Raw genomic sequence first — 16781 nt, forward strand, 5'->3', positions numbered from 1 at the left:
TATAAAAGGCAAGAAACACTTGCCAAATGCTAGATACACTTCAAGAGAACAACAGACCATGCTTTTCTATTTCATGCTAAAGCACATTCAACAAAAGAACTTTTTTAGGCTGTAGAAGAACAGTGGCAAATCTCTTCGTTTTGTTAGTAGAAGTATGTCATTCAACTTCAAACACAGTTTTGACTTTGTAAGTGGGTGTGGCTAACTTTAAGCTTATAAATATTAGAATGTAAAACCCCCATCTTGACATTCTTGGAGAACTATCAGATGCTGAAGAAAGACAAGTGTAACCTCAATTTGACCAACCATTCATTCATTCGTGTGTGCAATCATGTGTGCTGACAGTCTTTATTCTGTTCTCACAGTACTATATAATAGACTTGTGACCACAAGCAAATCACGAGAGCAAAACCCGCAGTTTTCAATCATTCCTTTTGAAATAAGGGAAGGAAACTTAGATAATATAAAACTTTAAAGTTAAAATGTACTTGTAATTTCATCAAAATACTTTAATAATAAAGTGATTTTATTAAATTTTTAATGTAACTCAGTAAATATGTAAATAATAGGTTTAAAAATGACACTGACATAGGGTTAACTGGTGAGACAAAGTCCACCAGATTTGTGTATAAAACAAAGATCCAATTGAAAAATAAAAGTGATCACAGGAAGTTATCAGAAAAAAAATTAACAATGCAAAATTATACACTGCAAGCTGGATTTTTTTTAATAATGGAAAAAAAAAATTAGTGGGATTTTTAACACAAGCAACAATGACTTATATTTAATATATATTTTCATTGCTTATAATAAATATTTTATGTATCTGTTTTAAGTCTTTTTGGTTGAAAGCCTATGAGAAAACAATAAAATTTCTCTGTAAGTACATTTCAGACAAAAGTAAATCTTCATCCAACTAATGTACCTTTTCCATTTATGTTTTGTGAACCTAACTTGGAAAACCAAAACATAAGTAAAACTATCATATAAATTTTACCTGAAGCATATCACATCTACAGAAATAGTTTAACATTATTTTTACATCTGTATGTGCAATTACTTGTCAGTGGTATTTTACTCATTTGTCCAGATGATTTGTCAGTACTTTTATGTGTATGTATACATATATATTTGTGTGCATCTCTTTGTGAGTATTCTTAGGTTTTTGAAATGTGCAGATAGTTGATCAGTAATCTTACAGATTATGTGCACATTGTTAGCTAGCAATTTTGTACCCGAACGTAGATGTGTTTAATGAATATATCTGAATGTCCAGATTGTTACTTCATTACTCTTATTTATGTTTATGTTGTTAATGTTTTTTTTATTATCATTATTTAGGAAAGAAATTGCAAGATGGGTAGCTACTCAATTAAGTTCACATCATAATAATTATACTGTGAAACAATTTTAATGAATTCAGCAACCTTATGAAATTTATGATAAAATAATAAAATTTACTTATCTGTAAGAAAGGTGCCTTATGTTTATCTCATCAAAGCATAATATCAATAGATACTACAGTTAAATAAGTCAATATGGGAAAATATCCACCATCACATTTCTACAGTATTTAGGTAACAAGCACATAACATTACAAAAAACATTTCTGATTATACATGCATAATAAAAATGAAGAAATATTATCTATTACGATATTTTAATAACCCTCAAATTTTAAAAGCAACACTTGCTCATGCTCCATGATAAAATTGTAGACAGTATGTAACTAGTCTATAGTTAATTTTGTGTGTATTCTAATGTACCTCGATACTTACATGTACTCATAACAGTTCTATATCCAAAAATGTTTACTTCTGCGAGACATTTTATCATTAATAATTATTTGCATGTTACACAAGTCTGTATAATTAATTATAGAGTTTGTAAATACCTTTTATTATACATAATTTGAAAAATAACTTTTTAAAGTCTCAGTTGCAGTATGTTCAAAATATATTCTTATCCACAATTTGACCATCAATCTAATACATTATTTTAATAGCATCTATTGAACTGCAAGTACTAGTAATAAAAATACTAAAAAAATTTAAAATTGGGAAGAAGCCTAGAAAAGAATAATAATAAACCAATACCTAACATTACCAATCCAGATGATATTCCATATTTCAACAAATCTTTAATTTTTAACCTCCTGGCAGTCAGCTCAGCCAATAAAATAAATCCCAGCAAGATGGCCACTTCTCCTCGAAATATTATAACTGCAGCAGCAGTAGTAACAATCAGATGAAAATGTTTTTGTCTAATCCAATAACCATAGGCTAGTAATGCTAACATAAAAAAAATATACATGTTAATAAGGTTTTAAATACATTTTTATATCAAAAATTATCAAAGTTACTGCTAAATTACATGGAGCATAATGTCTAAATGAAAAGCAATGTTCAGTTAAAAAAGAAATGTTTAAACTCATGACCATACTATGTACTTTATATAGATAATAAAGTGTCTTGCATAATTCTATACATAGACTAGCACACAAAAAGTATGTTTGGAAATGCCTTACATAATTATATACACAAATTAGCATTTAAAAAATATATTTGTACAAACATCAAAACTAATGATAATATTTCACTAAAAATACAAGACTACTTTATTATTACTTAACAAAACATGACAGCTTACTTAGTATAAGAGCAAAGGTGTTAGGCAAGGGTCTTGACAAGTAATACATGAAGTGAAACTGTGATGCTGTGATTAAAATCAGCCAGGTGGTCATAACTTTCCCAAATTCCTTTTCTATTGCCAGACGATAAGTTTGGAAGGCAAATATAACAGTTGTTCCCAGTACAGCTCGAACTATGAAGAAATTACAAAGTTGAAAAGAAGATGCCACAAAATAGAAAATATCCATTTTCAATTTAAACACAGTTAAACCTCAAATCACTGATTTGTTCTTATACTGTTCACTGTTAGCAAGTTCATATATTGCATCAGATTGAGTAATTTTATTTTCTGCACATTACAACACTCAGAATAAATAATGAACAAAAGAAAATATGGGTGAAATAACTCATCTGTTTTGCATATATATATATATATATATTACTGTTCACTGTTAGCAAGTTCATATATTGCATCAGATTAAGTAATTTTATTTTCTGCACATTATAACACTCAGAATAAATAATGAACAAAAGAAAATATGGGTGAAATAACTCATTATCTGTTTTGCATATATATATATGTAGTTGCAATAGCAGCTATTAACATTAATACAATACTGCAGGTATTTCTGCTTAAACTTTTTTTATTGACTTACATATTATTAGGGGCACAAACAGTTTAGAAATATAAATTTCAAAAACAAGGAAGTAATTCTGGGGTTATAATTTTATAATGTATTTTTTATGTTCTGATAAAAAATAAAAGCAAAGACTTGAAAGAAAATCACATATTAAACAGGGTATTTTTTTTAAATTAAACATTTTTTTTATTAATTTTTCAACTAAAACATAACAAATATCCATCAACTTGCATCCCATTACACTGGCTCTGAATACAAGTGAGGACTGATCCTGGTGTCAAGGAAGTTTCCACATGTTAATTAACTCCATTAATTATGAAAATAAATATACACCTGAAAGAAGCATGTATATGTTTAAATTTGATTATTGTTGCTACCCAGGGATGTCCAACTATGTGATATTGGTGGATCCCATAATGTTTCAAGTCTGTTTCATGGGTAATAGCGATCAATGGAAAACAAACCATTGCTTGTAAACATTTGGAAGTATTATGTGCCAGAGTAATTAGTATAACAATAGGTAACACACATTAAGCAAATAACCTCAAGGTCAAACGCATTAAATCAAGCTTTATTTTTTGGTCCATAGTTTATTTATTAATTTTTCATTTTTGCAGGTGGTTAGTAGGTTGGCCAGAATTATCTCACAGGTCACAAAACAAATACAAACTTACTATTACCTCAGTAAAATCAGAAATATTTTGTAAGATAACCTCTAGAATGATTAAAAAATAAATAAAGAGATAAGCTCTAAATGATATTATGTTGGAAAACATAAATGTCTGTGTCTGAAAGTAGTTCCACATTGACAGACCCATGTCTAACATTCATTAGTGTTATGCAATTAGTGGTTTTTGCTAATTGATTAATCAATAGCACCATTAATTATTTACATTCATTTAACTGGTTTATACAGTGTTCTTTGAGCCATAAAACATAGTATATACAAACAAAAGAAAATATTGGTGGGACATGGATTGAGCAAAGACTAAGAACAGAAACAGAAAGGCAAGGTTGAGAAAGATGAGAAACTAAAGGAAATTCTAAAGAAATAGTCAAGAATACTACCAAACAAAGAAGGCTGACTAAGTGTGATTAGTTGGGCATCACAATCCAACAAGTCCCAAGAACAGATGAACTATGAAAAAGGTATAGAGCAAAAATATGGGCTAAAGAATGTGTGTGTTTTCTTACAGCAAAGCCACATTGGGCTATCTGCTGAGCTCACCGAGGGGAAGCAAACCCCTCATTTTAGCGTTGTAAATCCGTAAACATACCGCTTCACTCTTCCTCCTGCAGGTAAAAGAGATTCCAATGACTAAAAACTAAGAAATAGAAATTAAGAATGGATATAAACCAGGACAAACAGTCAAATGCAAAGGATAAGGCATGTGAGTATGAGTGTGCAATTGTTCAAGAAATAAGTCCAATGTAATATCAAGCAAAGGAAAGAAGACAAAATAATCTTGAGTATGGGTTTCATGTAACAAGGAACAGGAGGAATCACATGAAACTGGGGAAAGAAAATAACATATCTGTAAATTACAATCATGTCAGGAAAAATTAAAAAGGTGAGGATATTTAATCCATAGATAATGAAGTACCTAGAAAAAAACCCTGCTGAGGGAGATGGATGGTCAAATTTGTCATAACCTCTTCATGTTCAAATTAAGAAGGAACATCAGCTGACTGGATAAAGAAGTTACAGGATGAATGAAAAACCCATAGTTCCTTGATCAATTGCCATCATATCATTCAGAGACAACAAGCCTCCCATAGCTACAGGTGTCATGTTAATAACATCGTCACCATCACAGAACAAAGTTGACTTTAGTGTGGCTTAATAATCTATAATGGGAATTATCACTTGTTTTTCAGTAGTTAAAGAAACAAGTTGAACTTGAATGAAATTTAAGTTTTGTAAACAATCACAACTCTGACATATTTGATTATTAATTTAAAAAATATGGCCAGCTGAAACAATGATGTTGAAAATAATGAAGTTATTTCAAGCACAAGTACTTAAGGGAAGTTACTGTTCAAAGAAGATGTATTGCTCTGTTATTAGTGGAGGACTATCATCATGCTCTAGCACAGTTCATGTAAGACACATGATTTTTAGGTGAGAGTTAGCTCAAGACTAGTGGCAACTGAGTAGGGGATCAAATTAGTGTGTGTGAAAAAGTATCATTTCAGAATTGCCCAGCTCTTATGGTTATAAATAATACAAAATATTAAGTATGAGTTCTCCATGTTCCATTAGAAATAAACATGGGTGAGAAATAAATATAAGGAAGAACACTGCAGAGTGTGTGTGTAATTAGGTATGGGTATCCAATGAAAAACAATGCAATGAGTTACGACAATAAAAGACAACAAGAATAAGTCAGATGGAAGGGCAGGATTACAGCTAGTACTGTAATGATTTTGTAAAAGTTGCAGAAATGGCCAGGTCAAGTATACAGACACTGTTGAAGAAGTCTTACAGAAAACCTCATAACAGTGGTAAGGACTGGGCAGAGGCAGATGGATTTTACACATTTCATAATCCCAACTTAATGTAGATTTTGTGACAAAGAATTTTTGAGATTAGTGACAGAGTTGGAAATTAAAGTTAAAAGATAAAACATATACAACAGAACCTCTGGGTAGACTGGAGAATGAATAAACCAGGACAAAAGAGACAATTACACAAAAAGGATGAGGCATGTGAGTATAGATGTCCAACTGTTCAAGATCAGTAATACAGCTGGAAGCTACAGTACAATTACAATCAAGATGAGAGACAACTCTGAGGTCATAAAATAGAAGGATGAGAAGAAAAAATTCAGAAAAATGTCAATAGCTCAAAATTACACTGGAGAAAGAAAAAATACTTGCAAAATCATTTGAAGAAGGAAAGTATGGTAAGCCTTGAATTGAGACAACAATATATATGAGACAGGCACGGCCTTGACAGCACCAAACAAGTCAAACTTAGATGCAGTATCAGCAAGCTCAATCCCATGAATGTCATCATGACTAAGTATCCAGAGAAAATTACTTGAAACAGAAAACAGACGAAAATTAACCAGTCTTTGTTCATTATCAACGAGAACAAGGTGAAAACTAACAAACAGTCCAAAATGGAGCTCTGGATTAGGGTGTAAACCTTGTTAGTGGCAAAATGCACATAAAAGGTTCCAGTAAGTGAAATGGTCAAATGATTTGCTGTGGTCCACTTCAACAAATGTCTGAGGGCAGACTGAAGCTGCCACTCGTTAAACCTCATGTTTGACGACTGACATGAGATAAAGAAGTCATCAACATAGAGGCTATTTACAACTGTAGAAGGAAATTATTGAGTAACAGCATTGATTTGCACACTGAAAAGCACAACACTCAATACAAAGTCAGGAGGGACTGTAATTACCTGTGTACAAGAATGAAAAAAGGTTGGTCCCACATGCATTTGAAATTGCTTATCATGTACAAACTTGTGAATAAAAATGGAAAAATGGTAAAACAACCCTTGTGAATGGAGGTCCTGCAAAATTCTGTACCTCCAAGTACTGTCATAAGACATTCTCTCACAAGAAAGATTTCCCTGATCAGGGTTTCAAGTTGAATCAGGTGGTACATGGTGAAGTGTGGTTCACAGAATTCACATCTGGTGTGCAAGAGGTTGTTTGATTCAAAGAATCAAAAAAGATAAGCATTAACAATCCTCTCTAAGACAGCTAGTCAAAACAACTGTACAATAAAGGTAGGACAATAGCCTTGTACAAACCATAAAAAAAAGTTCTCCTTCCATATCCAGTTAAAAACAACCAGATAAAGAGCAACAGAGGCAGGAGAGAGATGGCAAAACATCTTATGGTGAATAAAATCAGGTCCAACCAATGTACTGTTAAATCAATGAAGAATGAACTGAAGTTTCATCAGTAAAAAAAAAGGCAATTATCATAGAGAAAACCAGCTGAAAAGAAAGAGGTGATTATTCTGCCTGAAACTTGATGGCCAAGACAGTAGAGAAAGAAATGGAAGTGCTGTAAAGATAAGCAAAGTACTTCCCACAAGTACCAGCAATGCTCTGTACACCAGCAACTTCCTGGACATCAAAGAGAAAGACAGAAAGAGCATGGGAATTATTTCTGCCATTGACCAACCAATTCTTGTCCCATATGACAATGAAGTTGGTGGGAGAAGAAATGATGGCTTTAAACTAAATTCAAAATTCCTTTTAGCTTTGACATCAGACATGCTGAGCATGGACACAAACCCACTGGAGAGTACTAATGAGGTTGGATACCTATAAAAGGTACCCTGGGCCCATTTTTGAGCCTTACATGCCTGCTAACAGGTGAGGATACTATGGGAAACTAGTTGAAGTTTCAAGCAAAGTATGAATAGCTGCTTGAATGACACAATCAGTTACTGCCTCCATGCAATCGTTAATAGGTAGAAGACTAATGACAGCAGAAAAGAGTTCTGAGAAAGAGGTTAAGGAGAGCTAGTCATCCTGGTCCAACTTTTACCATAGCACTTGAAACAAATGGCATGGACTACAGCCAATCTCCATCAAAATGACAGGAAAATAATTACTGTCCCATGGGTCACCACCAATCCTTTCAGAAAAATTTTAAAAAAATGAAGGGAAAAAGACAGAGATCAGTAACAGCAAAAGACCAACATGGAGCAAGTGAAAGAACCATTACTGGAGAGAAACAGGTTGTGATCTGAGAGCGTAAGTTTCACAGAACAAACCCTCCCATCAATGTCAGCACCACCCCAAAGGGAATTGTGTTCTTATCTTAAAGATGAAAAAGGGAGATGGCAACAGTTCTATAAGAGTATTCAGGTTTAATTGATAATAAATCTCACTAAGAGACAGGTAGAGCAAACAAACAGTGATGGTATGACACAAGGGGATGTGGAAGGTTACAGCCTCCAAGGGTGTATCACATGGCACAGATAAGGTGGGTACATACTGGTCAATCAGCAATGCCATACTACCTTAAACTTATCCATCACATGACCTGCCATTCTGATGTAAAGAAAAATGCAGAAAGATGATAGTATCAACAGATTTCAGGATTGTTTCTTGTGATGAGGGACATACAGGATGATAAGAATCAATCAAGGTTTTACAGTCATCCAAATAATATTGAAAACCTCAACATTTCCATTTTATTGAAGTGTCCATTATTATTTAGGTGGAGGAGAAATGGGTGGAGAGTCTTTATGCTTGTCACCACACCATTTTCTTTGAAATTTGCCATGGATCAACTGGGTAGATCTGTCAGGACAAGCAGATTCTAAAAAGTGAAGACATTAAATAATAATTATTCTGCATCTTGGGGCCAAAAAAAAATGAACCCAAGCTTTCACTAGAAACCAGAACCTAGAGATATGTACTCAAACAGACACAGAATGCAACAGGGGAGAAAGACAGGATAGACATTGACTTGTCTAGTCTTTTATCCACAAAGGTCAACAGACTCTTGGCATGTTGTGAGAAAGACTCTGCTAGAAGCATAGAAGGATCTTGCTGCAGTCTCACAGTAGTAGAATGTAGTGCAGCAGCATATGTTTGAGATGGAGTGAAGGAGAACAACTTCCAATCCTCTGGATGGGAAATATTGTTTATAATATGTTCATGTTGTACCTCTTTCTCCTCCACCAACTTAGGACAAAATTAAAAATAAAAGGGATGGGAACAATCACAAGTAACATAGTAAGGATCCAGTTGACACTCATAGGCATCATGGTCTTTGCCACCACAATGAGCACACAACAAAGAACCACAACAAGATACCTTTGAATGTCTACTGACTTTAGAAGCATTTGAGAGGGTGAGAAATATGTAGTCTCACCTTAGAGTTAAGATATCCTCACTTGACAGAGGCAGGTGGATATAGTAATGTAAAAATCAAAATCAGAACACTAGTCAGCAGCATAATTCCATCCTTGTGAGTGAAGATGCATCGAACAGCAGAAACTCCGTGGCTGGTGAAACCAGTGAAGATCTCTGATTCAGGTGTGTTCTTTAAATCCCTCTTTATGATAACTCCTCATGAGGAGTTCAAAGTAACATGAGTACCTCAATAGGTATGACTCCAAGAGGAGTTTACTGTGGTATTGTGTAGATGTTTCTATCAGGATGTCTCCAACAGGAATGTAAAATTATAAAATGAGGTACAGAAATATACTTTGATGGTGACCGTGGAACACTCCCTTACATGGTTGCCTACCAATTAACTGTTGTTTTACAAGTTTATTTTTATTTACAGTTGGAGATCCATAAGAAAAAAGTTCAGTGCTCATTAACCCTATCCACTATGAAGTTCTAAGATGGGATGCATTACAATGCCAAACAAGGACACTGTATTAAAGCCATGGCTTTATAAGCACTATACCCAAACACCAGAATCAGACACAACACCCACTGAGAATACTTCATACTGGTACTCAGTTGATCCTAGCCCAACCCGTTCATGCACATCAAACATGTGCGAGTGGATGTTCATATCCAAAATGAAGTAAACTGAAAATGCATAACCTTCCCTGGGAAGTCCCTCCCCTCACCAAGTACAGAAATCCACAACATTTATAATACCTTTCTGCTAATTCAAATTTAGCAGTTGTCACATGTCAGATGTTTGCTCTAATAAGCAAGATAAAGGGATTACAACTGAATGTCAGCTGACTCAGTTGGAAATAAATGTTTTAAAAAGAATGTTTAAGCCTTTAGTTTTTTTTTATTTATGCATTATTTGTTGTAGCATAAAAAAATAGGTGACTAGAGGAAACGAAGTGAATGCAGATAGACAGAACAAAAGTAATGTTGCACAAATGAAAAAATGAAGTTGATCAATGTAATCAGTAATTTAAAATATACAAAAAAAAAGTTTGAACATAAGCAATGCCCCAAAAACAACCTATAAATAAGTGGATTACTGCAGGGCTACAGCATTATGACAATTATGCAATAAGTTAGTACATAATTAATTCACGTAGACAAATGTGTGTGGGGGGGGGGAGAAACAGTGTTCAGGCTTGTGGCACACAATGTACAACTCTTATTGCATGGTAGTAACTTTCATTTATGGGGAGTTCTTCCACTTATATCAACATATTTTATGCTTTAACTAAAGTAGAATACACCTTTAATCAGGCATATCCATGTGATTTTTTTCTAAGTTGTAATGCAAGTGTTCAGCATATACTTATGGTATCTTTATAAACCACACACATTAAAGTTATAAACTTATGCTAAACCTTTTGCTTAAGTAAAGGTTACAAAATTACAAATACTGTTCCATGGAAGATTATATCAGCTTTGACCTATTTCTGTGTTTGAACTCTTGTTAAGTCCATTTCAAGGATGATTCAGATATCATCCAGTTAATATGAGATTAAAGTTTTCTCCATATATATGTTTATTTGGAATTACTGTTGAAGCAGGTAATGTACAGGATTATGGGATACCACACTAGTAGCTTGGTCCAGCTTACAAGTGTGGCATTTCATTATTCTTGACCTGTGAGAAATAATACAGTAAATACAGAGACCAGTTAGTTCAGTCAAAGACATGTTCAGGCTTTGCTGTATGAATAAGAATAGTTGTTTTATTTGTACCTTTGTGTACTTGTGTTTCCTTTACTGTTTGACTTTATTGCAACAACTCTGTAAACATTATTTCTATAAACACATCTATTTACAGATTTTTTCTTTTTTCATTCTTTACTGTAAATATATCATGCTCTTCAAATATATTTTTTTATGTAAAAAAGACAAAAACGTTCTTACATGTACATATAATAACTATACCAAAAATAAAACATGTAATTCCTATGCATAAATGAAACTGAAGCAAAGACCCATACTTTAAAATGGCTAGTTAGACTGAGAGTTCATAAATGTCAGAATACTCAACCTAATTACTAGCCTCCAGAACACCACCAATGTTCAATTAATCAATTCATTTAATATATTTAGAAACTCTGAACTCACCAACATACTGTGATAGAAATTTGCTTGCTCCAAAAACACTGTTGATAACTACGAATGGTGCTGATAAAACTGTTACAAATATAGGTCCCAAGAATGTTCGAGGAACAACCCCTGGAAATTCTAGGTGATCATACTAATTGTGGGTAGAGAAAAAATATACTTATCAGACATGCAACTTTTTTAAAATTTCTAATGACATACATACTTTAGGAAAAAGCTCTCTTTTTTTCAACATTTTGTAAAAGAAACAAACTAATAACAGAAAAATGGTTTAAAATGCATGCTACATGATTAAAACTGCATTGAAATGCAAATATGGAAACAGTTCAATGCAACTATAAAATGACATTTATTTTTTCCAAACAAAAATATGCATAAGTATAATTACTTGCACCTCACTCATTACTTGCCATGTTAGCATTGACATTTTCCTCACCTGAAAATGTATTTCAAATAGATACTCACCTCTCAACAGAACAAATAGCTAATACCTTGCACCATTTCATAAATGTGTTTTGCACATCCACTAAGCCACTGAATGAAACTTCCACCTCTACACGTGATAATGTGTATTGCACAACTCTTTGCAGCATTTAACATTAACTACAACCCTCCATCAACAGGATATCAACACATCTTTTGTGCATATTACTGCATGTGAGGAAAGTGTTAACTTCGGAAATAATACTCATTTTTCCTCATAACAGAGATAAAGAGAAAAACATAGCTAAAGAAATTAAAATGGTGAGTTCCTTTCTGAGATTAAAGCAATGAAAAGTAAAAATTCCTTGAGTATGTTATACTTTATGGTTGGGGTGCCTAAGTGGAGCATTATTTGGTGGGTTTCCTGCAAAGTGAGTTTGTAAGTGGACAGAGTGTAAGAGCCAAGTTCCTACAGGGCCAAAGCTAAGTTCAAGAAACAACTGATTACCAAATACATGACAGCTGGCCTATTTGGAAGGAGTATCCCAAGAAGGGGCCACAATGAGGTACTCTCCGAAAAACTACAGCATGAATAAAAGATCCGAAATAAAATTCCCCAATATAATACTGGAGGAGTTTAACTTCAGAAAATAACAAATCCTCACAAAGTAAAATCCTGAAACAAAGAAGAAAATGAACAGAGCAATAGGTTAAAAAAAAAAGGGGGAAAGCTTGAAGAACAGGTTATTGCAACGTTCCACAATAAAGCTATCAAGTAGCAATGCAAAACCTCAGAAGTCTAAAGAGAACAGCATGCTGGTGAGATGAGCAAGTAAAATAAAACAACTGAAGGTAAAAAAAAAAAGGTAAAATAGGAGAAAAAGAAAATCTTTAACCCTTCCATGATGGGCTTGGTATAATATAGAAGTTTAGTATTTATACTATAATGTTTGATGCAGTAAGTATACCTTCACAAAATTTGGTACACTTTCAGTAAAGAATGTGCACAAAAAATTTGATTTTTTTACTAAGTATTTATTCTAAAGATTTGCTTGTGAAAAGAATGTCTGTTTCATTTCTAATTTGAATCTAAAGTAATTTTCATGTTATGATTAAAAACTACTATTTGTCCCTAAATTCTCAAATATTATCTGTGTAATCTCTTAAAACATCAAATACATTTTAAGTGTTTGTTTTCAGTAAAATTGTATATATTGTTAGGACTATATCCTAACAAGATGGAGTCATTAATTTGACTGGCTTCATAACCACCTTAAAAAAATTGGGAAATAAATATAAATTATACTTTTTACATTCTAGAATTACTACAAATTATAACAAGAAAACAAGTGTCTAGTATAAATAGTTTAAATGTTATAACGTAATACATTAAAATATATTTATTACTGTTACAATACCTTCAATCGCACCTGGCTAACATTGCAAAAGTTGTATTGATGCAGTGCACATGCACTAATGTTATTATATCCAATAATATGAAATTAACCTTTAGTCTTTACAAAGTGACCTGTCTTGGCTGCATTTTAGTGGAATAACATTTTGTACAATACAGTTATATTTCAATTATTATAAATTGTATATGTATATAGAATATTACTTTTTGCAAACAAGTTCTCAAACTTATTGTTCTTGAATCATTGAAGAGTAAATAAACAAACAAAGCAAGCAATTCCCTCTAGTTAAAACTTTTGTACTCAACTGCTGCTTGTTGTAGCTCATTAAACCTTAAGAAATTTCATATGGAAAAGATGTGAAACCAATTAAAATTTATAGTTTTTAAATTTATATTTGAAATAAACAAAAATAATAAATGACTATATTAATACCATAGAATTCCACTATAATTTACTAATAGTAACCAAAATATATTTTTTCTAAAAGATATGTAATTTTGAAAAGATTAAAAGGCACAACCTACCTGCTTAAAATATTGGCTCAAAAGAACAAGATGGCTTTCTAGCACATTAAAATGGCTTAGACAACCACTAAGTGGACATTCTAATATTTTTATTGGTTATTCACATAACATATACTGAAGTATAAGGAACTGTTTCCACAAATGGAAAAAGGCAAATGGGGTCCACTTTGTTTGATTCAGTACATCTCAGCAAATAGAAAAGATACGAGGTTCTTATTTCATATTCTAGCTTTTCAATATTGGTAATTCGAATTCCTAATTCATTCCAAACTATGAACTTTGTACTTGGACGTCAAGTAAACATATAATTTGAACCAATGCTCCATTAAACATATAACATAAATAAATCTATATCTAGGTATATTCTTTTAATATTTACTTTCAAATTAAGAAAATAACTAACATATAATACTAAAACTTGAATTATAATCTACAATTTTATACCAAACTTACTGAAACAATTTCATAAATAGTTCAATAAAATTTTGTATATAAGTCAACAACTGTGATGACATTGGATTTGCTCCATTGTGACAGAGTTAGAGAAGTTCAACAGGCAAGAAAACTGGAAAATCTGAAGACTTCCAAACACAGAACTGCAGAAAAAGTCTTAAGTGTAAAAACTTGACAATTTAGAGAATCAAGATAAAGTAAAGACAGAATTTACAACAATGAAACAGCTAGGTGAAGAAATAGAGGGTGGGACCAAGTAAGTCATGCACATAAAAAATGCACCTGAGAATCAGCAAGAAACAACTGGAGTAAGAGAACAAATGACACATGCCTGAGTTATCAGAGTAGCAACAAACAAAAGTGAATGTTACATTTTATTAGATATAGAAGAACCAGAAACAAAGACAGTTTGTGAGAAGACCTAGTTAGAGTTACCAAAATATAACAGTCTCAAACTTTACAGAAAGCAGAGGCTTATGCTTGAGATGAAGACAGAAGAAAAGCAACTACCATATGATGTACAATGACAAGAACATTGCTTACCAACAGAAAAAATCTAGTACACATTGAAGAAAAATAATTCCTATACAACAGAGGCTGAACCTCAGGAAGTTTCGAAAACATAAATATGAGAAGGTGGATTTAACAAGATCCATGAAACTAAATTCACATAAAATATTATTATTCATTTTAATTTATGAATTTTTTGGATTTTTTGTCAATAGACCTGGTATGGCAATGATACTTACTTCATTTTTGTATAGATAAAACAGAGACTAATTATCAGCTTCTCTTGATACCCTAATACTGGTCAAATGACAATGGAGTATATTCCTGCAAAACAAACCACATCACAAACTCTGGAACGTGTTCTGAAGTCTCACAGTATGATTAAGAAATGAAATCAAAGTAATATAAAGAAATACAATAATTTGTATTGGAAGTTCTGACTTGTATAAATTTTAAGATTTGCATCTTCCATCCTCAAAATCAAGAAAACGTTAACTGTTAATAAAAAGTTGAAAATAATAAAACACAATAATTCACACTTTTAATATATAAAAAAAAAATAACTGAACACTGCAGTGCCAAAGAAAATGAGTTTTTGATGTGCACAAAGAGCTCAAAAGACCACTATGCATGGAGAAGTAGTGTCACCATCCTACTGGTGGACTTTTTCTAACACTAATTAGATAATAGACAGTAATATTAAACATTGTGACAAGGTGAGGTGCAAATTTTGTTCAAAGGCTTGGTACAGTCTCAAGAGAATTTCTGACAGTGGCACAAGTTATTAGCTATTTGTTCCATAGAAAGGTGAGTAGTGTTTCTGAAATTAAATTTCTTTTAAAAATAATTCCTTTTTATATTTTATAGACCTTTATGTTTTCAGATTGTAAAATGAATTATGTAAAATAACTATTTATGCATTTATTCTCAACATTTGCAAATGAACATGTAACATTATGTTTTTTTTAATTAATTTTAAAATTGCTGATACTATTGTATACCTACTTTTAAGAAAATTTCCTTAGTAACATTTTGGTTATACAATGTATCCTATATATGTACTTGTGGCAGTGAAAGAGATAAAAACAAACTAAATAAAAGTTAAGTTGCTGAAAATTCTTTTTAATTTAGATTTTACATTGTTTAGTGCATATTTACCTATGCATGCATGTATGTATACATAAATGAAATAAGCGAATTAAGATAGCAGGAAAAAAACCAATGAAATTAGCACAGCTGTATTCTTAACCCCACAATTATAGATACATTTAGCCAAACTGCAAAAGAGAAACTTAAACCACAAATAATAAACTACACTTACTTGAGATATGTTAAACCTATGGTAGAGGAGATCATGCATTGCTTGCAAATTAAAACTTTCTTCTACTTTAGTAAATGGACATACCACCAGGTGAATAGAAGCTATTATCACCAAGATCCACTCCATGATGTCTTGGTAGTTAGGAAAAAAAATGCAGTTTTCGATTAGTCACATCAATAACTGATCTATTTATGATGGAGTGTTCTTACTTGACACAAACTTATTTTCAATTAATTGATGATTAACACAGTCTCTATTTTCTAAGAGCACAATTTCTTTAACCTAGTTTCACACTAACAGTATATATCATGTTTTGTTTGCTTATGTTTTTCGTATAATACACTAAGCTTGTAAACAAAGTGCATATACATATATAGTTTTGTAGAAGCTCTGAGTAAAATTTGAAAGCAGATTTTGCAAACATATTTAGACTAACACCTTTGATAATTTCTTTAATGTGAAAAACTGAAATCTTAAATTATTTGTATAATGTGATAGAAGTACCCAACTGAATGAATATTTTTTAAGCCTTATTAAAAGACATAAATTTTTGCCTCTAAAACAGTTACCAGTCTGGTGATCACGATGTTTTACTCCGAGTTTCCAACTCGTTCTTCGTGCATGTGTTTATAGTTGCCCAAGTAGATGATTTATATCAGAGCTACCTAACTTCAAACTAGTAAGAACTGGATTGTTAATTGATAATCTAGGATAAAACATCCTATATTCATAGTTGAATGTTAAAACGCCTAATACCTGTCCACCATTCACAAGCTGTCACTTGTTTCGACAGATAGGAAGATATTCAAGTAACATTAAAACACTTTAAAACAAGAAATAAGTGATACTTTACAAATTTATGTTCTAAC

General features: G+C 32.1%; 1 protein-coding gene across 2 annotated transcripts in view; it reads right to left on the bottom strand.

The window, feature by feature from the left end:
- The window catches only part of Alg12 (Alg12 alpha-1,6-mannosyltransferase), a 39992-nt gene that overhangs the window by 21400 nt on the left and 1811 nt on the right, over positions 1-16781 (bottom strand). For both annotated transcript variants that reach the window (XM_076474432.1, XM_076474431.1), the window contains exons 2-5: positions 15913-16043; positions 11267-11399; positions 2650-2823; positions 2097-2291 (exon numbers count right to left, since the gene is read on the bottom strand). In XM_076474432.1, the coding sequence (XP_076330547.1) occupies positions 2097-2291; positions 2650-2823; positions 11267-11399; positions 15913-16038 (628 nt within the window). In that variant the 5' untranslated portion in view covers positions 16039-16043. The remainder of the gene's footprint in view (positions 1-2096; positions 2292-2649; positions 2824-11266; positions 11400-15912; positions 16044-16781) is intronic.

This window comes from Tachypleus tridentatus, chromosome 13 (genome assembly GCF_004210375.1).
Source record: "Tachypleus tridentatus isolate NWPU-2018 chromosome 13, ASM421037v1, whole genome shotgun sequence".
NCBI lineage: Eukaryota > Metazoa > Arthropoda > Merostomata > Xiphosura > Limulidae > Tachypleus > Tachypleus tridentatus.